General features: G+C 38.2%; 1 protein-coding gene across 1 annotated transcript in view; it reads left to right on the top strand.

Moving 5' to 3' along the window:
* Positions 1 to 3,790: 3,790 nt before the first annotated feature.
* nt5dc3 (5'-nucleotidase domain containing 3) overlaps positions 3,791 to 25,413 on the top strand; it is a 58,047-nt gene continuing 36,424 nt past the window's right edge. Inside the window, exons 1-2 of the mRNA XM_039761806.1 lie at positions 3,791 to 4,208; positions 24,315 to 24,499. Coding sequence (XP_039617740.1) covers positions 3,923 to 4,208; positions 24,315 to 24,499 — 471 coding nt within the window. The 5' untranslated portion in view covers positions 3,791 to 3,922. The remainder of the gene's footprint in view (positions 4,209 to 24,314; positions 24,500 to 25,413) is intronic.

Below are 25,413 nucleotides of genomic sequence, written 5' to 3'. Positions count from 1 at the left end.
ATCGCTGTATGCGGCGTGTAAAACAGTTTGTTTGTCGCGGATGTGAATCATTGTATGCAGAGTGTAAAACAGTTTCCGAGGGGTTTCCCATGGTCTTACAGTTGGTGGGCGGGTCTCTGTCAGTTGCTCTTGCGACTGGGCACATGACCAGGCAGTGTGTATCCTTCGAGTGCGAGGGTGGACGCGACAGGACCATCTAGGAAAAATCATGTCGCGGAAGTGAATCGCTGTATGCAGTGTGTAAAACAGTTTGTCGCGAATGTGAATCGCTGTATGCAGTGTGTAAAATGCTGTATTGTATGTTGCCCTCAACAGAGTTACATCTTTTCATTCACCTACAGTCGTATCCTCAAAACCAACCCCATTTGGACAACTGTGTCTTTCAGGAAGTGTTCACCCATCAATACATAATTATGCGGCGTGTGGCTAGTATAGCTTATTAGACTACCTGTTAGCAATATTTATAAAGCAAGAAACTTCTTTAAGAAAATACGGGTGCATCAGGCCCATCTCCAACCCATTCTTAGCCCATCACCCTGTCACAATGTGTTCATAATTTTTCTTCCAATTTAGTCTCAAAAATTAGCTGTTAACTGGTTAACAAGTTGGGTGGCACAGTGGCGCTGCTGCCTCACAGTTAGGAGACCTGGGTTCCCTTGCCGGGTCCTCCCTGTGTGGAATTTGCATGTTCTGCCTGTATCTGGGTGGGTTTCTTCCGGGTACTCCGGTTTCCTCCGACAGGTTAGGTGCATTTTCGATTCTAAATTGTCCCTAGTGTGTGTGAGTGTGTGTGCACTGCGGTGAGCTGGCGCCCTGCCCGGGGTTTGTTTTCTGCAGACCCCCATGACCCTGTAGTTAGGATATAGTGGGTTGGATAATAGATGGATGGTTAACAAGTTAAATCGATATTGAATAGAATTTAAACGTTCTAGAGTTTTTACACAGGACAAGCCTGGAATGTTGTGGGTAACGATACACTGGAAAATGCCTCACAAAGCAAGCAGAATTGAGAGAAACCACTGAAAAGGAAAGCAGCAGCACTTGACATCCCCATCCTTCAAAAGAAGAACACCTTACCCTGCTGGTATTATACCATACGTGTTGCAGTGCTGAAAACTGAAAAACATGAACAGAAACTTAACAATAAATAGGTACGATTATAACATATTGTATTAATTACTATCAGACAATGAGAGCGCCTCGCAGTTAGGAGACCCGGGTTCGCTTCCCGGGTCCTCCCTGCGTGGAGTTTGCATGTTCTCCCCGTGTCTGCGTGGGTTTCCTCCGGGCGCTCCGGTTTCCTCCCACAATCCAAAGACATGCCGGTTAGGTGGATTGGCGATTCTAGATTGGCCCTAGTGTGTGCTTGGTGTGTGGGTGTGTTTGTGTGTGTCCTGCGGTGGGTTGGCACCCTGCCCAGGATTGGTTCCTGCCTTGTGCCCTGTGTTGGCTGGGATTGGCTCCAGCAGACCCCCGTGACCCTGTATTTGGATTCAGCGGGTTAGAAAATGGATGGATGGACAATGAGAGCTCAAGCAAAATGACACCTTTTATTGGCTAACTAAAATGATTGCAATACCAGGCTTTCAAGGCAACTCAGGGCCCTTCTTCAGGCAAGATGTAATACATATAAGATACATAATATGGGCTGCCTCGAAAGCTTCCATATTGTAATCTTTTTAGTTAGCCAACAAAATGTGTTATTTTACTTGACTTTTTTTATTGCATCCAAAATGGGCTAACACGGTACAACACCCTACTACTATATTATTGATCAAAAAAAGATTTAAAACAAAACGGTATGATTCGATAACTTCATTAACGTACCAATATTAAGGTTCGCTTTATATCCATCAGTAAGGAACTGCCTTATTTTACTGTGTGTTTAAACAAATCTTTTTTTCTGTACCACCTGAAGTAATCACAATTGTACGATAATATACATATGTGTGCCTCCATTTTTATTCAGGTGGTAGAGAACTGAAGGATCGGTCTTCTACATTACACCCTCTTCATTTTACAGCTTCAGCCAACAGCCAGATTCAAAAACAGAGGGCTCTTTTTGATCTTTTTCTTCTATTTTCGAAGGCAGTTCGTTCAATGAAGTATCGTGATTGGCCCAAATTAATCAAAAATAAAAATCATGTTTTAAGGAAAAAAGAATAATTCAACGGCAAATATGTTCACCAATTATTTTACTATGAAGTGGAGCACATTCATAACAAAAACAATGGGTTGCTCGTTTCTTGAAAGTTAGTAAATGTTAACGTTCGAAGGAAAAAAATAAGTGCTGGACAGCTCCGTTCGTTGACTAGACTTCATAGAAGAACTCCTGTGACTAAGCGGATTCCTAGGATTGACTTCGTTGCATTTTCAAGAGAAATATTAGTATGCCCACAATGCACTGCGCACTGCTTGTTTTAACCATAGACAAAGAATTACTAGACGCCGCATGACCAGGGTACGTCAACGTCGCCGCCATATTGCGAGTGGCACTGCTGTGGAGTGAAAGAATGAATAATGTACTGTTTGGGATTGTACAAACCGCTGTACGCCCCAAACCAGATCCCGGGGGATTAAATTTCATAGATAAGGCTGAACAATTGTTTTGGTTATATGTGGCCATTAGAAAATCCCGTTTTATAATCTTAGCACCCAAGGTCACCTTACAATAAAATTAAACAACATTAGTAAGATTTAAACAAGAGAATGATAAATCAAAAAGCAACAATTAGCAAACAAACAAAGATAACTGGCAGTAACAGTGCAAAATTCACAATTGGTATGCCAGTTTGAAAAGATAAGTTTTGAGGGCAGTTTTAAAATGTGTTATTGAATCGAGCTGACGTATATGAGAGGGAAGAGAATTCCCGAGTTGAGGAGCGCTATGAGAGACGCTCGAGCTCCCATAGAACAGAGCTTGATGTGTGGTACAGAAAGTAGAGCTGCAGATGAGGATCTGAGTGAGTGCAAGTCTGTAGGAGATTAGTGAGGTTGTGGAGAGCGGTAAATGTTCAGAGCAGTATTTTGTTTTGTATTCTGTAGTTAACAGGGAGCCAGTGAAGTTGAGTGAGAATAGGTGTAGTATGTTCAGTGGATTTAGAACAGCAGGTTATTATCCTGGCTGCAGAATTTTGAAGAAGTTGTAAGCGATGGATATGTTTTTGTGGGATGCAAGATAGAATAGCATTACAATAATCTATACGTGAGGTGACTCGGGCATTAACCAATACTTCAGTACTGTGTTGCGTAAGAACAGGACGTCTAAAAATGTTTGGAGATCTAAGAAGGCAGTCTGAGAGAGTCCGAGTTACTTATATGGGAGGAATTATTTAATAACAATAATAATCATTATTATTTAATTGCCATTATTAAATGGATATAATAATTGCATGTAAACAATTCGCCAAAATCTGTTGTATGTAAACGATACTGTTTTAAACGTTATTGTTTTTTCATCAGAAAACCCGGTTTCCACGTCTACCTGTATTAGTTTAAATGGCACTTTTACCACTCGCAATAGGGCAGACGCGCTGACGTATCGTGTAAACTGGGCAACACAATGAATGTGACATCTATCTATATGCCTATGGTTTTAACCGACAGTCGCTCTGTTCTTTTTTTTCTAAAGACTCACAGCGGAACCGGATATGGCTGACTCTTTTCGATTTGTTGGTCTCCTAGGAGACAGCGGCAAACCTTTCAGACTGTGTGGATTAGGTTCTTCGACTTGTAGCTGTTCCTTCTTAGGAGAAGCCACCAAGTGCGTCGCACACTGCGGAAGTGACGTTTGAATACAAGAGTCTTATTGCTGCTGTGCCTGGCGCAGCCCAGGCAGTAGGTGCTTCAGTTCACATGTGGCAGTCCCTGCGAGAAGAAGGGACGCGTCACGAAGCGGTTCCTGTTGCCGTTATTTTGAACCATGAATTTACGTTTTGTTCTTTCTTTGCCCCTATGGCCACTAAGGAAAGGCGGATTACATGTGTCGCTGAAAGGACATCGGCTCTGTCATGTCAGCGCTACCCATTCGAAACGACGTTTTCGAGTCTCGTGGTCTAAGAATCTGCTGTGCCCATGGGGTGTTGGCGACAGGGTTGCGGGATGTGCCCGCAACGCCGCTCCGCTGAGCACGGTTACTTCGGACAGCGGTCGAGACATGACAAGCTGGCTCTGGGGGCTATACAAGGACACCAAAAAGCAGACTGAAGGTGAGTGGATTTTCTTCCTTTTCCAGTTAGCTAGTATTCGTTTATCATTTTAGACGACTGCGAAACGCACGTGAAAGGACATAGACCCCAAGATAAAAAAAAACACGTCATTGACAGCTAGGACAGAACTGCCTAATTAGAGCTGGCCAAGCGAAATTGGAGACCCCGACGTAGGGCACAGTTTTGATCACCAGGAATCGTGCTTGGATAAATTAATCTCTCTGTTTAGACTTTTCCTTTACTACGGTTCAATAGACTAGATCATCGGGTGTACTACTGGGTATTTATTTATTTATTTCTTCGTCTGGGCTTCAACATCTGTCAAATAGCCACCGTGTGCTAACTGTCCTAAAGACGATATCTTTCATTTTATTTTAAGTGGTGTAATATTGCAGGATGTGAAATGAAAAGTAGTAGTTTTAATCTTTGCGTTTGTTTTCTAGTTTGACTGAAAATGATTTAGTTACAACTTCAAATAAAGATTCACCTGTCGCTTGTTGATATAATTCCGATTGGAGAGCAGTGCAGGGTTTTTGGACTTTTTTGAGTCTGCCCTGGTCTGAGCAACAGGCGCTTCGATAGTGTGAGGAAACAGGATTCAATTCTTTAAAAATCAGGTTGAACACAGGGAGATCGTGAATAGAATAAACCCTTACCCAGTAGCCAAGCCATGATGTCTGTTCAGCATCAGGCTGTTCACAAACTACTTTGTGCTTGCTTTGGTTACCCTCAGGACACTGGTTCATTATTTAATCACTGGCTTCTGAGTGGTGTATGTCCTGATGCAGGAAGCTGTGTAATTTGCACATTTTCATGGGATTAGTGTTCTATAACGTACAGTTGCTTAATGAGCTTGGCAGTAGCTGTGCACACTGCATATATACATCTGTTTATTTTCATACTCCGAGTGTGGCACATCACAACCATGATCATAGTAACCAATCGGCAATTCACTCCCAATTCTTCCATCCATCTTCTTAACCCACTTATGCAGGACAGGGTCCTGGTGCATCTGGAGCCTATGCCACCAATCATATGGCACAAGGTGACAGCAACACCTGGACATGGCACCAGCCCATCACAGGGTGAATACACAGATACACTCAAACCAGGGCCCATTTAGAAACTTCAGTCCACCTAACCTGCATGTCTTTGGGTTGTGGGAGAAAACTAGAACACCTGGTGGAAACTCAACATGCAAACTCAGTTGATTCTTCTTTATCACTTCTCTGACAGATGGTGGAACACAACACTGCTAATTAACTTTAATGAATACAAATTGTTAAAATATCATCACAAATATCTTAGTATCAAATATAATCTTTACTAATTTTCTAAAGCTTTTCATACTTACACAATCTTATACAAACTTATCCTAGTGGCATTAAATGCAATGTAGGAATCACCCAGAGCAGTCATGCTCATACCAAGCCAAGTAACAAAGTACTATTGTCAAACTGGCTTAATCCATCTATGGGCCAACATGGGCATCATAAGATGCAAGTCAGGAGCTTGCCTTGGGCTAGATGGCACTCCATCAGAGGGGCCTTGTTATGAAATAACTGAACCTGTGTGTCTTTTAGGGATGCAGGAAGAGAAGTGGAATGAGGGGTGGAAAACAATTTGAATGAAACAGCTAGCTTCACTTCCAAGATTCCTCTTTCACCCAGTATACTGTGATTGTCAAAATGAGGTTCATTTAAGACAGATTATTTTTCAGGAACAGTCAACAAATTGATATGTTTAATCTTGATAATAATTTGATCATAATCATAAGGACAATAAGTTACAAGGTCTGTGGTTTGCTCATTCTTACTGTAGTACAAAGCAGTTTTTCTGCAAAAATTGTACAAGGTAATTTAGTGTTTTCTGAATTGGCTGTGAAAATAAGTGTGGATGTAAATTGTGTGTGCAGAGTGACAGACTGGCACTCAGTGCTGCCTACATATTGACCAGGAGTACAACAATGAAAGAGATATGTACTGCTTAATTTCCTGAATGCATTGTTAGTCTCAAAATATAACTCTTCAAACTCCAGTCTTCATTTTTTTATATTGTCATAAAGCCTAAGGTGCAGGCTACTTTAAAGCTGAAGCTAAGCAGGCATAAGCCTGGAATGTAAAAAGAGCTGAAGCGCGTGAATCTATACAGCAGAAATAGTGAAGGGTCACAGCCTACAAGTGTCTAAAAGATGGAGCAGCAATCTCATTTTAATTCAATGGATGAAATGAATCATGATAATAAAATGTCATACCGATGTCATATAAACACTTCCATCATTCAAAGACAAAGTGAAGGTGAACTTGAACACATTTAAACGTTATCCAGTTTACTTTAACTATATCAGAAACACTCAAACTAAGGCTCCTATGCTGAAATACTGTATGTAGAAGGACCTAGTTGAAATTAAAGCTTCCACAGAAGAATAGTTAAGGGCTTACAAACAAACCGGCAGGTACTAAATGAAAATGGAGAACTGCTGGCTACAATAACTGATGTATTAAAGGCATCGTGGAAAACTATATTAACAGCTGTACCGCTGGATTTAAAAGTTGGGATAGAACACACAGCTCAACACACCTTTATCAGTAAACTACAAATCTTGTGTTCAGTCCAATTTGCTATATCCAGCCATTTATCCTGTGGAATATTCTGGTTTAAGAAGGTCAAAGAGCCTATAATGGTGTAGATGCTTTTTCAAATCTTTTATTGAAAGTTTTTACATTGAAAAAGAGATTGTGTAGCCTTGAACTATTGGATTATAGCCAGTTTTGAGCGATATAACAGTACAACACTTGGTTGCTACTTTGTTTCTTAGTAAGCTATAAGCTATCAAATCTGCTATGTAGGCATGTTGCTAACATTTTTAGAACAATACCAATTGTTTAACTTGTTTCTAAGCCACATTAAAATTTCTGGGAATTTAACAAGCACTTTTCTTTCTTAAATATATCTCTTTGTGTGCAATATTTCATTTTACCTATCATTAATGAATCACTTTGTTAAAATGTAGTGCATTTAAATACACTATTGTTCAAAAATGTACTATATTCAAATACACTTAAGTTTGGAAACACTCATGATTTTTCTTGTTTTAGAAATAAATTCATAATTTTTTATCAAGGTATCATTGAATCAAAAAATGTAGCTAAGGTAATACTAATATTACAAATGGCTGTATTATTCACATATTACTACAGAGCCTCATTTTCAGAAGCTGTTATTAATCATGTTTAAGTGCTAATTCGTTATTATTTGTAATTCTGGTAGAACAGCTGAAGCCTGTTATTTTGTTCAATAAAGCAAGTAAATTGTATTTCCTTGATAGAGCACTTACATTGTGAGTGCTGGGAGTATGCAGATGATCGTTTATTTATCCCTTACCTAAAATTTCATTAATGTGCCTGTGATCTTTGGTGGCTTGACAAAATGTCTGTTAAGTAACAACCCTAAATAGCAAAAGTGATCCCCCGGCTAGGTCTGAAATCTGAATGTCATTTGTTCATCAGTTCGTTTATTTACATTCCAGTTCTCCTGGTTAGATGTGATATACCAGTAGTTCTAGACCCAGGTCCTTCTGTATTGCGCAGCTCACTCCCGACACCCCAGAAACAATTGCAGAATGCACTGAACATCATAGTCTGAGGTGAAGAGCACAACATTATGTACAAAAAGCAGGGATGCTGTCTTTAAGTCTACAAACTCGGTACTCTCCAGTGTTTGGGCTAGACCATAATATCCTGCTTATGAAAGCCATGAACAGGATAGGAGAGTAGAGGAAACAAGACACACTCTTGGCAAACTCTAGCATGCATTTTAAATAAATTTGATTTAGCTTAAGGTATTTGTGCATAATTTTCTCTCAAAAATATTAGGACTAAATGGCCCATAGCAACAGCCCATGAACCCCATACTCTTGTACCACCTCCCACAAGGGAAAACAAGATACACAGTCATAAGCTTTTAAAAAGTCTGCATGGCACAAGTAGAAAGGGTTGGCAGACTCCAAGGACTCGTAAAATATCTGTGAAAAACCAAAGAATCATGCATTGTTCTACAGACAGGACAGAGACCATATTGCTTCTTTTGAATATGAGGTTCAGTCTTCAGAAGGAGACTCTGTTCCAATACTAAACAAATACTTTTAACAGAAAGGCTGAGAAGTGTCATCCATAAATAATTTAAACATACACTTTCTTGTTTTAATTCAGTTGTTCATTTCATTATAGAACTTTTTAGAGAGTACAGGCCCAGGACACTTGCACATATTTACAACTACAGTATAATGAAAAACTAAATTACAATCCATACACCATACATGTACACTCACCTAAAGGATTATTAGGAACACCATACTAATATGGTGTTTGACCCCCTTTCGCCTTCAGAACTGCCTTAATTCTACGTGGCATTAATTCAACAAGGTGCTGAAAGCATTCTTTAGAAATGTTGGCCCATATTGATAGGATAGCATCTTGCAGTTGATGGAGATTTGTGGGATGCACATCCAGGGCACGAAGCTCCTGTTCCACCACATCCCAAAGATGCTCTATTGGGTTGAGATCCGGTGACTGTGGGGGCCATTTTAGTACAGTGAACTCATTGTCATGTTCAAGAAACCAATTTGAAATGATTCGAGCTTTGTGACATGGTGCATTATCATGCTGGAAGTAGCCATCAGAGAATGGGTACATGGTGGTCATGAAGGGAAGGACATGGTCAGAAACAATGCTCAGGTAGCCCGTGGCATTTAAACGATGCCCAATTGGCGCTAAGGGACCTAAAGTGTGCCAAGAAAACATCCCCCACACCATTACACCACCACCACCAGCCTGCACAGTGGTAACAAGGCATGATGGATCCATGTTCTCATTCTGTTTACGCCAAATTCTGACTCTACCATTTGAATGCCTCAACAGAAATCGAGACTCATCAGACCAGGCAACATTTTTCCAGTCTTCAGCTGTCCAATTTTGGTGAGCTCGTGCAAATTGTAGCCTCTTTTTCCTATTTGTAGTGGAGATGAGTGGTACCCGGTGGGGTCTTCTGCTGTTGTAGCCCATCCGCCTCAAGATTGTGCGTGTTGTGGCTTCACAAATGCTTTGCTGCATACCTCGGTTGTAACGAGTGGTTATTTCAGTCAAAGTTGCTCTTCTATCAGCTTGAATCACTCGGCCCATTCTCCTCTGACCTCTAGCATCAGCAAGGCATTTTCGCCCACAGGACTGCCGCATACTGGATGTTTTTCCCTTTTCACACCATTCTTTGTAAACCCTAGAAATGTTTGTGCGTGAAAATCCCAGTAACTGAGCCGATTGTGAAATACTCAGACCGGCCCGTCTGGCACCAACAACCATGCCACGCTCAAAATTGCTTAAATCACCTTTCTTGGCCATTCTGACATTCAGTTTGGAGTTCAGGAGATTGTCTTGACCAGGACCACACCCCTAAATGCATTGAAGCAACTGCCATGTGATTGGTTGATTAGATAATTGCATTAATGAGAAATTGAACAGGTGTTCCTAATAATCCTTTAGGTGAGTGTACATACTTACATTAAACAACAGCAAAACAGAACAATGTAAATGATTAATACAGGGTGAGCCAAAAAGAAGTACCACATTTCAAACGTTTATTCAACAAAAATGCTATAAGATAAAATGAATTTCATTACGACACAAGAAAGGGTATACAAAATAGATTTTTTTCACTGTGTTTTAAAAATGATGTCTGCAAGGGGGTGGCCATCATTAGAGATACACTCTTCGAGAAGATTTCTGAATGCTCCCATGACTCGTTCGGCTATTTCAAAGGGAATAGCGGTGATTTCTTTGCGAATAGCGTTCTTGAAGGCATCAAGGTTTTGAGGTTGGTGTCTGTATACCTTCGACTTGAGATAGCCCCACAAGAAGAAATCGCACAGAGCTAGATCAGGCGAACGTGAAGGCCACCCAACATCACCACATAGGTAGATCAGCTTCCCCGGAAACATCTCCCACAAAACTTGCATGCATCTGCGCACCATATGAGCTGTTGCACCCTCCTATTGAAACCAGGCATCCACAACATCCATTTCTTTCAGTTAGGGTTGCAAAAAGTTCTCTAGCATTTCAATGTAACATTCTGAAGTGACAGTGATCGTTGCTCCCCCCTCCTCAAAAAAGTAAGGACCTACAATGTCACATTCTGCAACGGCACACCAAACTGTAACATAGTCACTGTGTAGGAGTCGCTGATGAAATTCATGAGGGTTGGTTTCAGCCCAATAGCAAAACTTTTGCTTATTTATGCAACCATTCAAATGGAAATGTGCCTCATCGCTGCACATGACGATGCCATCTTGATGAACAGTTTGCAGAACATTCGTGCACAACTCTCTACGGCTCTCCCAGTCTCTCTCAGTGAGTCCCTGAACTACCATCATTTTGTATGGATGGAAATTAAGGTCCTCATGCAAAATCCTCCTTAAAAGATGTGTTTGCAGAAACATGTTTGCGTGCTGAACATCTAGGAGAATGCAAAATTGATGCCCTTACAGCTTGGATGTTTTCAAGTGTTGGTACAGTCCGAGGATGGACTGGAGATTTTCTGTTCAATGTTGTACCTGTCTGTCTAAATTTAGAATTGTTAAAGAATTGTTTTCCGATTTGGGATGTTACTGTTTGGAGGAATGCTGAAGTGTGTTCAGAAGGCACGTTGCTTATTGAAGATGGATTTATTGTTTTGGAAGTACGCTTCGACAGCAAAAGCACAGTGCGCACCAGACCAAGGCATATTGCGGACTAAAAACTACAAGGGATCGCCTATCAAAGGACCCCCCTCCTCTCCAACCCACTTGGTTGCCTCTACCTCTCGCAGTGACCTTGAGAAATGTGGTACAAATCATAACAGCATAGAGTACTTTTTAAACCCACCCTAGTAAGCAAGCACAGGATGGGGTTTAAATGTCAAAGGTGAACGGAAATGTTTGGGTCAAAGGTCCATCTGGCAGGGGTATAATTCTGCCAGTATTGAGAGAGTGAAGGGTGTGCTGTAAAATAATATTGTGGTACTTAGGTATGTTATTTTAGACTGTGGGCAAGTAAAAGAACCACAGTACCCGACAGGGACCAGACTAGTCAGGCTAAGGCAACAATTAGGATGTGTTTATACTCTGTTTGATTTGACAAATTGTATTCTCCTTATACTGTGTCTCCCATTTGTAGTTTTGGTTTAATATACCATTGTGATGAATATTGAGATGGCAGGAGCTAGATGTCCCACCTGAATGGCAAACTGCTGGTTTATGTTACAGAATAACTTCAAGCAAAGGAGAAAACCACTTAAGAGGAGAGAGCCTGGATATGCCAGTGGAAGAGCAAAAGAGCCACTTGTTTTTGTTTTTTTTTTCACTTTTCTAAGTGTTATATATATCCTAAAAACCAAGAGTCAGGGTGATTAACTTGAGTGTGAGTATGAGTGAAAGTTTGCATAGGTGGACACGTAGCGCTCTGCGGTGATGTTAGAGGGCTGGTGACCCAACAGTTGGCAGAGACTCCAGACCCAATAACAACATGTAATGACTGAGACTAAGTTCACTGTACCACAATTTCATTTAAAAACAAACCAATCTGTGTTCACGCATTGTTTACAAAAGTATCCATATCTGCACTGAAACATTCGAAACACATATGATGTACACTTTTGCCCATACTGGGCATGTATCCATAAGATGGAAAATCCTTGAAGGGACTGTGTAGTGACAAATTCAGAGCCCTTGTCTGATTCCCTTGTGCTTTATGCGCTTTCAAGGTAATCAGTGTGTGCAGGACTCTGATACTGTGTTCACAGCATATAGAGGAAGATATAAATTATTAAAGGAGTCACAGCAAATTGCCCCAATGTCACATTAATGTGTTAATTACAGCTGACAATAACAGTCTTCAGAACTGAAAACAGTCATCTTGTCATTAAATAAAAACATCACAAATGTTAAAAAAAGTGATCAGTTCCATGTTCATTCACAAGAGGATTTATTAGAAGTCGTCTACAGCAGGGGTGGGCAGATTCAGTCCTGGAGGGCCGCAGTGGCTACAGGTTTTTTGCTCCAACCCAACTGCTCAATAAGAAGCACTTATTGCTCAAGTAACACTTGTGCTTCACTTTAGTTGTCTCGCTTGTTACGATTCTGAACCCTTATTGCTTGTTTTAGTCTTAAACAGCTGTTGTCTTGGTTTTTAATGGCTTTTTTATTAGCAATAAGATTCAAATGACAAAAGAAAGCAGCTTTTCTCCATTTAGCTTGTTACCATTTACACCTATGTGTTTTTATCATTTACTATTGGCTTTAATTAAATACTTAGAAGGAAAGTGAAGAGAAAAAAGTGAAAGATAGAGTAATACTCAATTTTAGCCTTCAAATCATTTAGATGATATCCTTACAAAGGGTAAGAACATCTAGGATATGAAAATGGCCTGATATGGCAGAGTTAAAGCACTACCAAGCCATCAAATTAAATTATTGGCACGGATTGTTTTCTAATTAAGCAACTGGGTTGGAGCAAAAATCTGCAGCCTCTGCGGCCCTCCAGGACTGAATTTGCCCACCCCTAGTCTACAGTAATCAGAGCACATCTTGTAACAAACAACATTTGTAAAACTAAGTGAATAGACATATTGAATAAATGCATACAAACCTGCATGTCTATATCTTAGCATTACCTTGCAGCTTGTACTTTTGTGTCTCAGTCTGTCCAGTAACATTGTGAACTTGGCTGCATTTACTCCTGTCCATTTCGTTAAGTGACTTGGTATTAATTTTGCTGTGGAAAGCGCTCTTCCTTACTGATCAGATTACGTTCAAGTAATAAAGATTGACAAGAGGCTTTCAACTAAGTTATTTATGTTATCTGAATTTAACTGGGCTCTGAAATTTTCGCCACAAAATACTGCCAGCCACAGGATTTATAGGAAAACTGTATTGACTGGTAAATAATTTGCCTTTTGTGCCTGTTAGCAGCATTCCAACTGTACACAGCCCAATTAGATGCATACAGGCAAGCAGCACAAAACGTGCCATGAAATGCAACTCTTGATATTTTGGAATAAGCTTTTCTTCCATGAACAGTGATCAATCAGTGAATAAGAAGTTGTAATGTGCAGAATTTAATCAGGGAAGGGGAACAAAATAAGCATCAACGAATCAGAGTACAACTAGAGTATTGTTTTTTTGAAAACTCTGCTTTAGCCCCTGCACATTATAATAATAATAATAATTCTTTACATTTATATAGAGTTTTTCACACTACTCAAAGTGCTTTACTCAGTGAGCGGGAGTTGTTTTGATAACCACTGATGTGCAGCATCCACCATTATTGCTCCAGTATGCTCACTATACATTAGCTGTTAAGTGGTGTAGGGATGAGGTATAGTTAGCCAGTTAGAGGCAAGGAATGATTAGGGTACCAGAATGTCTGGGCCATGGTGAGCAATTTAGCCAGGACATCGGGATACACCCTACTCTTTATGAAGGATGCCCAGGGATCACAGAGAGTCAGGACCTCGATTTTATGTCTCATCCAAAAGATGCCATCATTTTTACTGCACTGGGGCTTTGGGGTCCATATTCAGACCTCAGGCTAAGTGGCCCCTGCTGGACTTGCCAACACCTCTTCCAGCAGCACACCAAGCTTCCTGGTTGGTCTCCTATCCTTGTACTTGCTGGACCTGAACATGCTTAGCTCTAGGTGGATCATTTGTTCTGAAGTGCACGTGGTATGCACATTACAATCCTGATGCTGCGTTTATGAAAGTATCTAGCTCTGGGGAGTGTTTTTGAGAGTCTTTATTTGGACTAGTGTAAACGAAAATCTAAAACAAAAACAAATCACTGCGCTTTTGAAAATGTGGTAGTGTGGACTAGCCTTGAGAGACCATGGAGAAAATGCATGTAGTGGCAACACCTTATGGCTTTTAGAAAGCTAATGATCCCAGAAGGAAATTATAAGATTTTAGTGTCCATCAACAATCAGACCTTTTTAGGGGCAAAAGAAGTGTCTGTGGGCCAGAACAGTAGGGGTTTTTAGGGCAAGTCCAGGTTTCATTGGAGCAAATGCAGAGCTGCCCATGTCCCCAGAAGTGATTCCACATCTTATCTGAAAAGTAAATACAAATCCAACGAGTTCAGCCTTTCATTTCAACTACAGATCATTTCCTTTAGCTTTCTTTTGGAGTCTGTGTTTTCTTTATGGTAACTGATCAGTCTGCATGAGGAAGCAGCCTGAGATGATTTAGAGAGTTACTTCACTTGGCAAAGTTCCTACAATGCAAATCCTAAATTAACTTTCCAGGGTGTATACTGTCCTGGAAAAAACTGTGCTTGCCTGACATTGGTGAGTAATGAGACACTTGACATTACTGATCTGTGTACTTGTGTTCTGTTGTAAGGCTAAAATTTAAAAACATAGTGTAAAAATATATCTGTTGGAAATACTTATATAATAAAGCTAAAATATTATTCTTTGTACTTAATGTCATGTATTGGATCCTTGTTAATTCAGAACCATTTGAAACAAGTTCTTTTGTTGCAGTTCTCAAAATTAATATGATCTTGTTTTTGAATTCAAACTTAAAGACACATATCTTTTCTTTTGACCATTTGTGTTTACTATTCAGTGTGTAATCCTGTCTTACACGCTGCACATCCATCGCACAGCCGTTACTTGCTGTTTGTTTTGTTATTGTTCCACAGCACAATTAGTGAACATATTCATCTTTGCTGCTTCTCATTTGTTAAATCCAATGTTAAGTCTGTCAATAATTATTTTCCAGAAGCACCACCTCAACACATTTAAACCACCTTTAATTACTCTTTAAATGTTATGTATCCCTCTTTTATGACTTTATTCTTGTATGTATTATTGCTCTTCAGATTTTTTTCTTCATCTCAAAGATTTGCAAGATGTGTGCCAGTAAACGGGCCTGGTGCAAGTGTTTGCATGAGTGTACGCTGTGATTTAGTGTCATTCTGCCCAGAATTAGTTATGTTTTGTTCCTAATGCACATTATTTTATTACACATACTTTTATTTGTGGCCTCTCTTATTGTGAATTCTTTATATTTGTGGATTTCTTGAGTTAATACCAATGTCTGTTGAGAATCTCATGTGAATAGCCTCATAGAAAATACATTTACTGACAAAATCCTGACACGTTCAATCCTTATTTCCTTCACTGTACGTCCATTCAGTCCCTTTATCTTGTTGTATCTTATATTTGATGGAAGGAATTTAAAGCAAGAATAATTTTGAATTTTTTTGTATAAATGTAATGGACCTGTCTGCAGTTATTAGTCCAGCAATTCATCCATTTTCTAATTAGCTTATCCAGTTTGGAACCACGGGAAATTATCCTGGCTGCAATGGACAAATCAAAGTACAAAGCAGAGAAAGTTTCAAAAACTGTATGGCTATGTACCTGTGTTTAGTGTGCAGTTAATTTCAGAACTTATTTTATTTAGAAGATTGTGTTTCGGAACGTCCATATTGGATATACATTCAAGTGGTTCATTATGTGAAGTACAATAAAAATCTAATAATACAGCATGTAATACATTAACAGAAGTGCATAGTTAAAGTGACATGAAGGTAGTGGGTCTGTTAAAACAGCATAATTCTTTGTTAATGTAAGCAAACACTAAATTTGTGTAAGAATTTTTGTTAGTATAACAACTAAAATCTGATGAACATAGGGAATTTGAACTATGTGGAAGTGAATGAGATACAGTAATTACTGCAGTTAAAATCTCAGTAAACAAAGGCTTAAGTGTTAAAAAAAGTCTGATCTCACTTAAATGAGGCACCATGAAAACAGTACAATAAAGGTTGTATTACAAGAGTTCTTAAATAATCTTCAGATGACAGATTTGATTTAACAAAGATAGCCTATAGGTTGGGACAGGCCTTAGTAAGTGTTGTTAACGAGTTAATGTCTCCTCTGCATAATGGTATTAACATGAATCTCAGATTGCAAATGTTACAAACCTGACAAAGTAACTTGTTGACAGAACTGATTTTAGTAATGCGTTGTTACAAAAGCAGCATTTAATGTTTGTGTAAATTAAAATATTCTGAATTATATTGATATTGACTAATTGCCACTGTTAACAATGTTTGGCTTTTTTTTTTGCATTATTTTTAAGTAGTACTTACTTTACTGAACAGAAAATGTCAGCAATTAAATTTACTTCATGCACATAGTAAGATAAAGTTTGTAGTTCGCGGTGATCATACCATTATGTATTAACTCTATGCTTAAGTCCCACCCTAGCCTATAAAATAACCAATTTGTTGTTCCACTGAGGGGACATCAGTATCATTAAATTTTGAGAAAGAAATTAAGCATGTGTACTCCTGAAAGTCATTTCTTACAATAAGTTGACCTGTATGTGTATTTGTGGTGCAGTATATTTGTGTTTTATGCCAGGATAATTTTCCTGTCATTATTTATATTTCATTTGAAATATCTTGTAAATTGTCTTGTGATGCGTGATTTAGTAGGTTTGTTTGCTTTGTAAAGTGAGAAGGGACTAAATTTATTGTTAGGAACATTAATTTTATTTTAATTTTTTTCATTTTTATTACTATTTAATTTAATATTGTTTCTTTGTATCAGCATACTGCTGCTGGATTATGTGAATTTCCCCTTGGGATTAATAAAGTATCTATCTATCTATCTATCTATCTATCTATCTATCTATCTAAAATGTGCCACTTTAATATGAATTGTTTTGTTGAACAATTGGTTATAGTGTGCACTATGAAATGTAGCTATTATTGTTTGCTCATTATGCCTGTCTGTTATAATGTGTAATTGTTTTGTGTTGTATTTCAGAAATAAAACAGTGCAACATCTAACAGTAGAAAGCTTTCATAATCATTACAAAGTCATAGATTGACAGTATTTATTGATTTGCCAATGGCAAGGTTGTGCCCCTAATAGAAAAGGTTTTCATTACTTATAGGAGATGTTTGGTTTGATGGAGTCTTTACTGAAAATAGCATGAAAGTGCATATCTGTTGTCAGTATGCATGAATAGGGATGCTCCGATCGGGTTTTTTAAGGCGATCGATTTCATGTTAATTGATTGGCCGAAACAGATGCTGGTTCTGTTTTTTTTTCCTTTATCCTTTTAAAAATTTGTTTCGTTAATGTCCCGCACAACCAGGCAAATAGAAGCCTTATGTCCAATATTAAAGTGTTTTTTTATTATTAAACTGTAGACTGCAGGTAACTGTTCATTTTTATTAACAAAATGAAGTTTCTTTAGGCTTATAGTTCAGTAACTACAAAATACTAAAATAAATAAAATTTCCTTAAAATACATACTTTAACTAATAAAACAATAATATATATCCACAATACATACAGCGGGTACGGAAAGTATTCAGACCCTCTTCAATCTTTCACTCTTTGTTATATTGCAGCCATTTGCTAAAATCATTTAAATTATTTTTTTTCCTCATTAATGTACACACAGCACCCCATATTGACAGACAAAAAAAAAAGAATTTTTGAAATTGTTGCAGATTTATTAAAAGAAAAACTGAAATATCACATGGTCCTAAGTATTCAGACCCTTCGCTCAGTATTTAGTAGAAGCACCCTTTTGAGCAAATACAGCCATGAGTCTTCTTGGGAAAGATGCAACAAGTTTTTCACACCTGGATTTGGGGATCCTCTGCCATTCCTCCTTGCAGATCCTCTCCAGTTCTGTCAGGTTGGATGGTAAACGTTGGTGGACAGCCATTTTAGGTCTCTCCAGAGATGCTCAATTGGGTTTAAGTCAGGGCTCTGGCTGGGCCATTCAAGAACAGTCACAGAGTTGTTGTGAAGCCACTCCTTCGTTATTTTAGCTGTGTGCTTAGGGTCATTGTCTTGTTGGAAGGTAAATCTTCGGCCCAGTCTGAGGTCCTTAGCACTCTGGAGAAGGTTTTTGTCCAGGATATCCCTGTACTTGGCCACATTCATCTTTCCCTCGATTGCAACCAGTCGTCCTGTCCCTGCAGCTGAAAAACACCCCACAGCATGATGCTGCCACCGCCATGCTTCACTGTGGGGACTGTATTGGACAAGTGATGAGCAGTGCCTGGTTGTCTCCACACATACCGCTTAGAATTAAGGCCAAAAAGTTCTATCTTGGTCTCATCAGACCAGAGAATCTTATTTCTCACCATCTCAGAGTCCTTCAGGTGTCTTTTAGCAAACTCCATGCGGGCTGTCATGTGTCTTGCACTGAGGAGAGGCTTCCGACAGGCCACTCTGCCATAAAGCCCTGACTGGTGGAGGGCTGCAGTGATGGCTGACTTTCTACAGCCTTCTCCCATCTCCTGATTGCATCTCTGGAGCTCAGCCAAAGTGATCTTTGGGTTCTTCTTTACCTCTCTCACCAAGGCTCTTCTCCCCAGGTAGCTCAGCTTGGCCGGACGGCCAGCTCTAGGAAGGGTTCTGGTCGTCCCAAACATCTTCCATTTAAGGATTATGGAGGCCACTGTGCTCTTGGGAACCTTAAGTGCAGCAGAAATTTTTTTGTAACCTTGGCCAGATCTGTGCCTTGCCACAATTCTGTCTCTGAGCTCTTCAGGCAGTTCCTTTGACCTCATGATTCTCATTTGCTCTGACATGCATTGTGAGCTGTAAGGTCTTATATAGACAGGTGTGTGGCTTTCCTAATCAAGTCCAATCAGTATAATCAAACACAGCTGGACTCAAATGAAGGTGATCTCAAGGATGATCAGAAGAAATGGAAAGCACCTGAGTTAAATAGATGAGTGTCACAGCAAAGGGTCTGAATACTTAGGACCATGTGATAATTTCAGTTTTTCTTTTTTAATAAATCTGCAACAATTTCAAAAATTATTTTTTTCTCTGTCAATATGGGGTGCTGTGTGTACATTAATGAGGAAAAAAATTAATTTAAATGATTTTAGCAAATGGCTGCAATATAACAAAGAGTGAAAAATTGAAGGGGGTCTGAATACTTTCCGTACCCAGGGTATGTCATGAAAGAAAATAAAATGCAAAATTACAAACAAGCCTTTTGTGATTGTGGGCAAAATGTTAACATTTAACTTAATCTGCCCTTAATACTTGGTTCCAAAATGTCCCTGTCTTATTGAGATAGTTTTTTCATGCTTAAGACCTTGTTTTTGTGATGAGATCACAGGTAAGACTTCCTTCTCATGGATGCCATTTCCATTTAACACTTCACAGTAGAGCAGTGCACCATGAGTTTTTTTTTTTGCTTTGCCTTCCTGCACTGTATACAACCTGTTAGTCAGTTTTAATGGTCTTCCAGATCATGTCTTGCTCATCACAGGACCCCTTAACTACCATATTTTAGTAATATTTTGATCTGTGGCAATCTTTTTATACCCTTTCATATGCTTTATATGTAATTTGGCAGGGATGTCCAAAAATCTCGGAAGATGTTTTGGTATCATTCTTAATTCATGACTGTGTCCTTAGGCAAAATTGTGAGTGAGCCCACTCCCTTGGCTGAGAAACAACCCCACACATGGTCTCAGGATGCTTTACTGTTGGCATGACACAGGACTGATGGTAGCACTCACCTTTTCTTCTCTGGACAATCTTTCTTTCTGAATGCCCCAAACATTCGGAAAGGGGATTCATCAGATAAAATTACCACAGCAGTCCTCAGCAGAACAATCCCTGTACCGTTTGCAGAATATCAGCCTGCCCCTGATGTTTTTTTTTGGAGAGAAGTGACTTCTTTGCTGCCCTTCTTGACACCAGGCCATCCTCTAAAAGTGTTTGCCTCATTGTGTATGCAGATGCATGCACACCTGCCTGCTGCCATTCCTGAGCAAGCTCTGCACTTGTGGTGCCTCAGTCCTGAGCAATGAATAAAGAATGGTACCAAAACATCCTCTAAGAGCACCTTCTCCCAACCATCCAAGAACAGTTTGGTGATGAAAAATGCATTTTCCAACATGATGGAGCACTGCACCATAAGGCAAAAGTGATAACTAAGTGGCTTGAGAACAAAAAATTAAAATTTTGGGTCCATGGCCTAGAAACCCCCCAGATCTTAATCCCATTGAGAACTTGTGGTCAATCCTCAGGAGGCGGGTGGTCAAACAAAAACCCACAAATTCTGATAAACTTCAAGCATTGATTATGCTATAATGGGCTGCCATCAGTCAGGATTTGACCCAGAATTTGATTGACAACATGCCAGGGCACATTGCAGAGGTCTTGAAAAAGAAGGGCCAACACTGCAAATATTGACTCTTTGCATAAACATAATGTAATTGTCAATAAAGGGCATTGAAACTTATGAAATGCTTGTAATTATACTTCCAATATACCATAGAAACACCTAACAAAAAGATCTAAAAATACTGAAGCAGCAAACTTTGTGAAAACCAATACTTGTTTCATTCTCAAAACTTTTAGCCATGACTGTACATGTCACACAAGATATCAATTGCAGAATCATCAAGGAGATCAAAAAGTGTTAAAATTTAAGTGTTTAAATATTACATTAGTACATTCAATTTATTACAAAACTTGATTCACTGCCAGCCTGGAAGTATTAACAGGAGTGGGATATGTTGAAATAAAGTAATTCTCATTTAAAATCAATATTTTTATGAGAATTAGGTAGTTTGTCTTTGATGGGAGAATGATAAATGACTGTGAACCATACCTTAGTTTACAGTAAAACTGTCAATATCCTAGAATACATTTATTCTGATTGTTCACTGTTTCCAATATTAATGGAAATAGGTTGGTAAACCTACGTGGAAGAAGCAATATATGTGTGGCATTGAATGCATAATTTAATCCTGACTTCTTAACTTTTATTTCTCAGTTGCAACATTCTTTTAATTGTCAGCACTATAAAATGTTACTTGCAGTGATGTACTATGCCATAGTGGCAGTGATCACTCATAAATAGATCACCAGGTGTGCTATTTAATGAGCCGCAGTTATTGCATTTTAATGAGATTCGCTTTTAACTTCAAAATTCCCCTTGGATTACAATAGAATTTCAAAAATAGATCCACGCAACAAAACAGCAAAATACCTAGCCCACAACAACCAAAAATGCTAAACCTCTGTGCATACAGTATGTGATGTTAAAAGAGGTCCGTAGAATAAAATGTAATATAAAAAAATGTAATACTAAAATTGTTTTACTTTGTTTCATTTTGCTTCACGCAGACTAAATCATTTTAATCATTCTTTGTGTGATGCTGTACCAATTAGAAAAAACAACAATGTAATTAAAAAAAAAATTAAATACATTTTTTAATAGCCACCAAAACAAACAATACATTTGAGCTACAAAGGTTCCATCTTTCTGCCTTTAAGCATCTTACTGTGTTTGGGGTCATACAGATTGAAGTTGATCTTCCAGATATACCATATTAAATATTTGAAGTTGGATTTTAACAAAGTCTTGGATTTAGAAACAGTGATATTCAGCTTAGGGCTGGGTGATATGGAAAATAATTTTATCACAAAATATGTTTTCATATCGATATATATCACAATGTAAATCAAATCAAATAACTGTTTCTGTCAAGCTTAAAGGTTCATTATTACTCCTAAGGGAGATGTGAAGATATCATAAGGTTAATTTTGGTTTAAATATTTTTTTCTGTTTTGAAGTTGAACATGGCAAATGTATTGTAGAACACTGCACAACTGTAATAGGTATATATAATAAAGTGAAATTTTAATTCTGACCTTTCAAAAGCTTTCAAGTTTTACAGGAGAACACTAAAATTCTACAATCTTAAATCTAAAACTAAAATCTTAAAGCTTACATGTTATACAGGAGAACACAAAGTAAATTATTTGGTCAGTTCCAAACAAATAAAGTAGGTATTAGTATAAAATAAAATCTTGGCAATCTACCTCTATACTGTATCCTTTCCTTTGTATAGAACCAAATTGTTCTACATGGTTGGGAAACAAAACCACAAATAAATAGACAAGAAACATTCTGTATTTTTCCTCAGTACAAAGTCAAGCAGCTTTCAAATGTAAATGAAGGAGAACATAAACAAAATTGACGTATTCACTCGTTTGTCATCAGCTTATGCTCCAAGGCAAAAAAACAGGCACATGAAATCTCCATTAGTGCAGCACTTGCTTTGGTCTGGGACTGTAAAATCTTCCATTGTGTGTGCTCTAAAGGATGGCCCTACTTCAGATGGTACAAGAGATTAGTGGTATTACCTGTCTTTATGAGAACATGCTTTTGAGACAGTTTGTAGTGCATGCTATTTTGCTTCTTGTTGGAGTTTAAATAGCCAAAATATACTGTGGACAAAAGTATTGGGACACACCTCTTCATTATTGAATTTGGGTGTTTCAATCGGACCCATTTCCACAGTTGTATAGAGAATCAAGCACTTAACCTTTGAGACTCCATTTACAAACATTTGTGAAACAAAATGGATCATTCTGAAGTGCTCAGCGAATTAAACTGTGGTACTGTGATAGGATGGCACCTTTTCAATAAGACAATTGTGAAATTTTATCCCTGCTGGATATTTTATGGTCATCTGTAATTAGTATTTTTGGAAAGAGAAAGCGTTTAGGAACAGCAGCTACTTGGCCACGAAGTGGAAGACCACATAAAGTCACAAAGTGGGTGAATGACTGCTAATGTGATTCCTTAGCTAAAGAGTTCCAAAATTACACTGCCATTAATGTAATAAGCACATAAACTGGTTGGAGTGGTGTAAAGCACACCGCTACTGGACTATTGAACAGTGGAAAAAAAAGTGTTTACATGGAGCGATGTATCATGCTTCTCTGTTTGGTAGTCAGATGGGTGAGTATGGGTTTGATGGATGCCGGGAGTGTATGACCTGCCTGACTGCGTTGTGCGAACTGTGAAGTTTGGTGGTGGAGGGATAATGGCGTGGTGCTGTTTTTCAGGGTTTGTGAAGGGTAATCTTAATGCTTCAGCATACCAAGACATTTTGGACAACACTATGCTTCCAACTTTGTGGAAACAGTTTGGGGAAGGCCCTTTTCTATTCACTTCCTTTAGGGCCAGAAAAACAATCAGACATTCTTTAAAAACTTACTTCATTTCAGTTTCTTGTTATAATCTTTCGTACAGAGTAGAATTTTAGAAATACAGACCTCAAAATAAAAAATAGGAGAAAAACATTTTAAGCGCCAACGTGTCAACACAGTGTATGTGTGAGAGAGAGAGAGAGGGGGTAAATTTGTGTTTTCTCTAGTCATAATTATATTTTCTATATGTACTTGTCTTTTAAATTTTGTTTGTTTTATTGTATGTGTTTCTCTGGCAAATCATTAAAAGACAGAAATCTCTAAGTGTTGAAAGAAAGAAAATGCTATGTTGCTGCTAGTGTGTACTATGTAATTAGATATACCCATGGTTGCATCTGTACTAAAAATGTACAGAAATTTTCTTTTGTCATTATTCTCTAAACAATACAGTACTGTATAACTAATATTTACATAGCTTTCACAATGTATCAAGTATTGTACATAGTCTAGAGATTATATATAAGGATGTGCATAGATTGTATATTTTATATATTTTTTTATTATATATATTGTTTTATTTTATTTATAGGACTTCACCATTCATGGATTCTGTTATCTGCAGGAGTATGGTTGCTGGAGGGCTGACTATATATATTTCTGTTTCATAAACTATATATTTAAGCACATTGCCTCCTGACAAAATATGTAGCCCAGTTTGACTGCCATTTAGGATATTAGGATACTTTCTCTGTGAATTTTTAATATATTTTGCTTCTTTTTGTTTAAGTTTTCTATAGACATTCAAAGACATACTTGATTGATCAGTTGGCGAGATATGTGTGGGTCTGTAGTAAACTGTTAATTTGGCTTATAATTGGTACTGGATCTTTACCTATCACTGCCAGTATTGACTCCTGGCATGTGTAAACTGGAAAATGGATGGGTGTACCTGTTATAGAACACTTTATAATTAGTGTTTTATATTATTAATCTTGTATAAAATATGCTTATTTATAAAATGATAGCATGCTTTTTAGCCAATAATACTTTTTTTTTTTGCCTGCAGATTTGATTCCCCTGGTTGCATGCAACTTGCTGGACCCAGATGCCATCTTTGCCAATAATGAAATGAGTTTGGAAGACATAGAGATTTATGGTTTTGATTATGACTACACTCTGGCTTTCTATTCAAAAGACCTTCACACACTCATATTCAATATTGCCCGAGATATACTGGTTGGAGAGCATCGGGTAATGATTTATTTTTCTTGCTTTCTGGCCTCCATGCTCCATTAAGAGCTCGACCTTTTACAAAACATTGTTTTTTCCTTATTACTCTTAATTGTTCTTTCGTTCACCCTCTCTGCTTTCATACTGCTTTACAGTTTATTTGCTTCTTTTTTCCCATGAATAAACATTTATTTTTCAATACAAAGTACCATTACTAGTTGTATCGTTGGCTCTGAATTCTGGAAAATTAATGAAAATTAAATGAATTATACACAATACTAGTAATAGAATGTTTTTATATTTTTTGTGTTGTGTATAGTTGTGGGAATCAGTAGTAGAGCTAACATTTGTAGTATGCCATGTGTTTGAGCATAGGAGCAAAGAATTGTATTGGGTCTTGGATAACAAACTGAATTTATTTGACATCCAACAGATGACATAACATAAACATTAGCACTGCTGCATAATTTCTTACTGAATACAGATACATGGCAGAACAAACATGGCACAACCTAGGTTGAAAATGTATCTTTGTTTTATTTGGGCATAATACATAAAAAGTGGGCACAGTACTGATTTTTGCATTGAACAACCCTTAAGGCTTTTTAATTGTCCTCACTGTTCCCGACAATTGCACAAACAACTGTACAAATCAAAATAAAAAGAGACCATTAACCAACATTTCATCCCTTGCCTATTCATTTTTTGCCTAATGTTTTTATTCAGGACACTCCCACCTTCAGAACTTTGGCAATATGAGTCTGACTTTGTTGCTGAAGTTATTTCTCTAGCTTCTGCCAACACATTGGTGTGTTAATCACTACTCTCACCAGGATCAGCAGAACTCCCCTGTTCTGTTCATGGTATCTGCTTTTAAATCTTTCAGAAATCATTATAGGGTAGCCAACCCCTGGAATAAATCACATTGCATTTTT

This window comes from Polypterus senegalus, chromosome 8 (genome assembly GCF_016835505.1).
Source record: "Polypterus senegalus isolate Bchr_013 chromosome 8, ASM1683550v1, whole genome shotgun sequence".
Lineage (NCBI taxonomy): Eukaryota > Metazoa > Chordata > Cladistia > Polypteriformes > Polypteridae > Polypterus > Polypterus senegalus.
The sequence above is the reverse complement of the archived record's forward strand: the minus strand, read 5'-3'. Positions and strand labels throughout refer to the sequence as shown.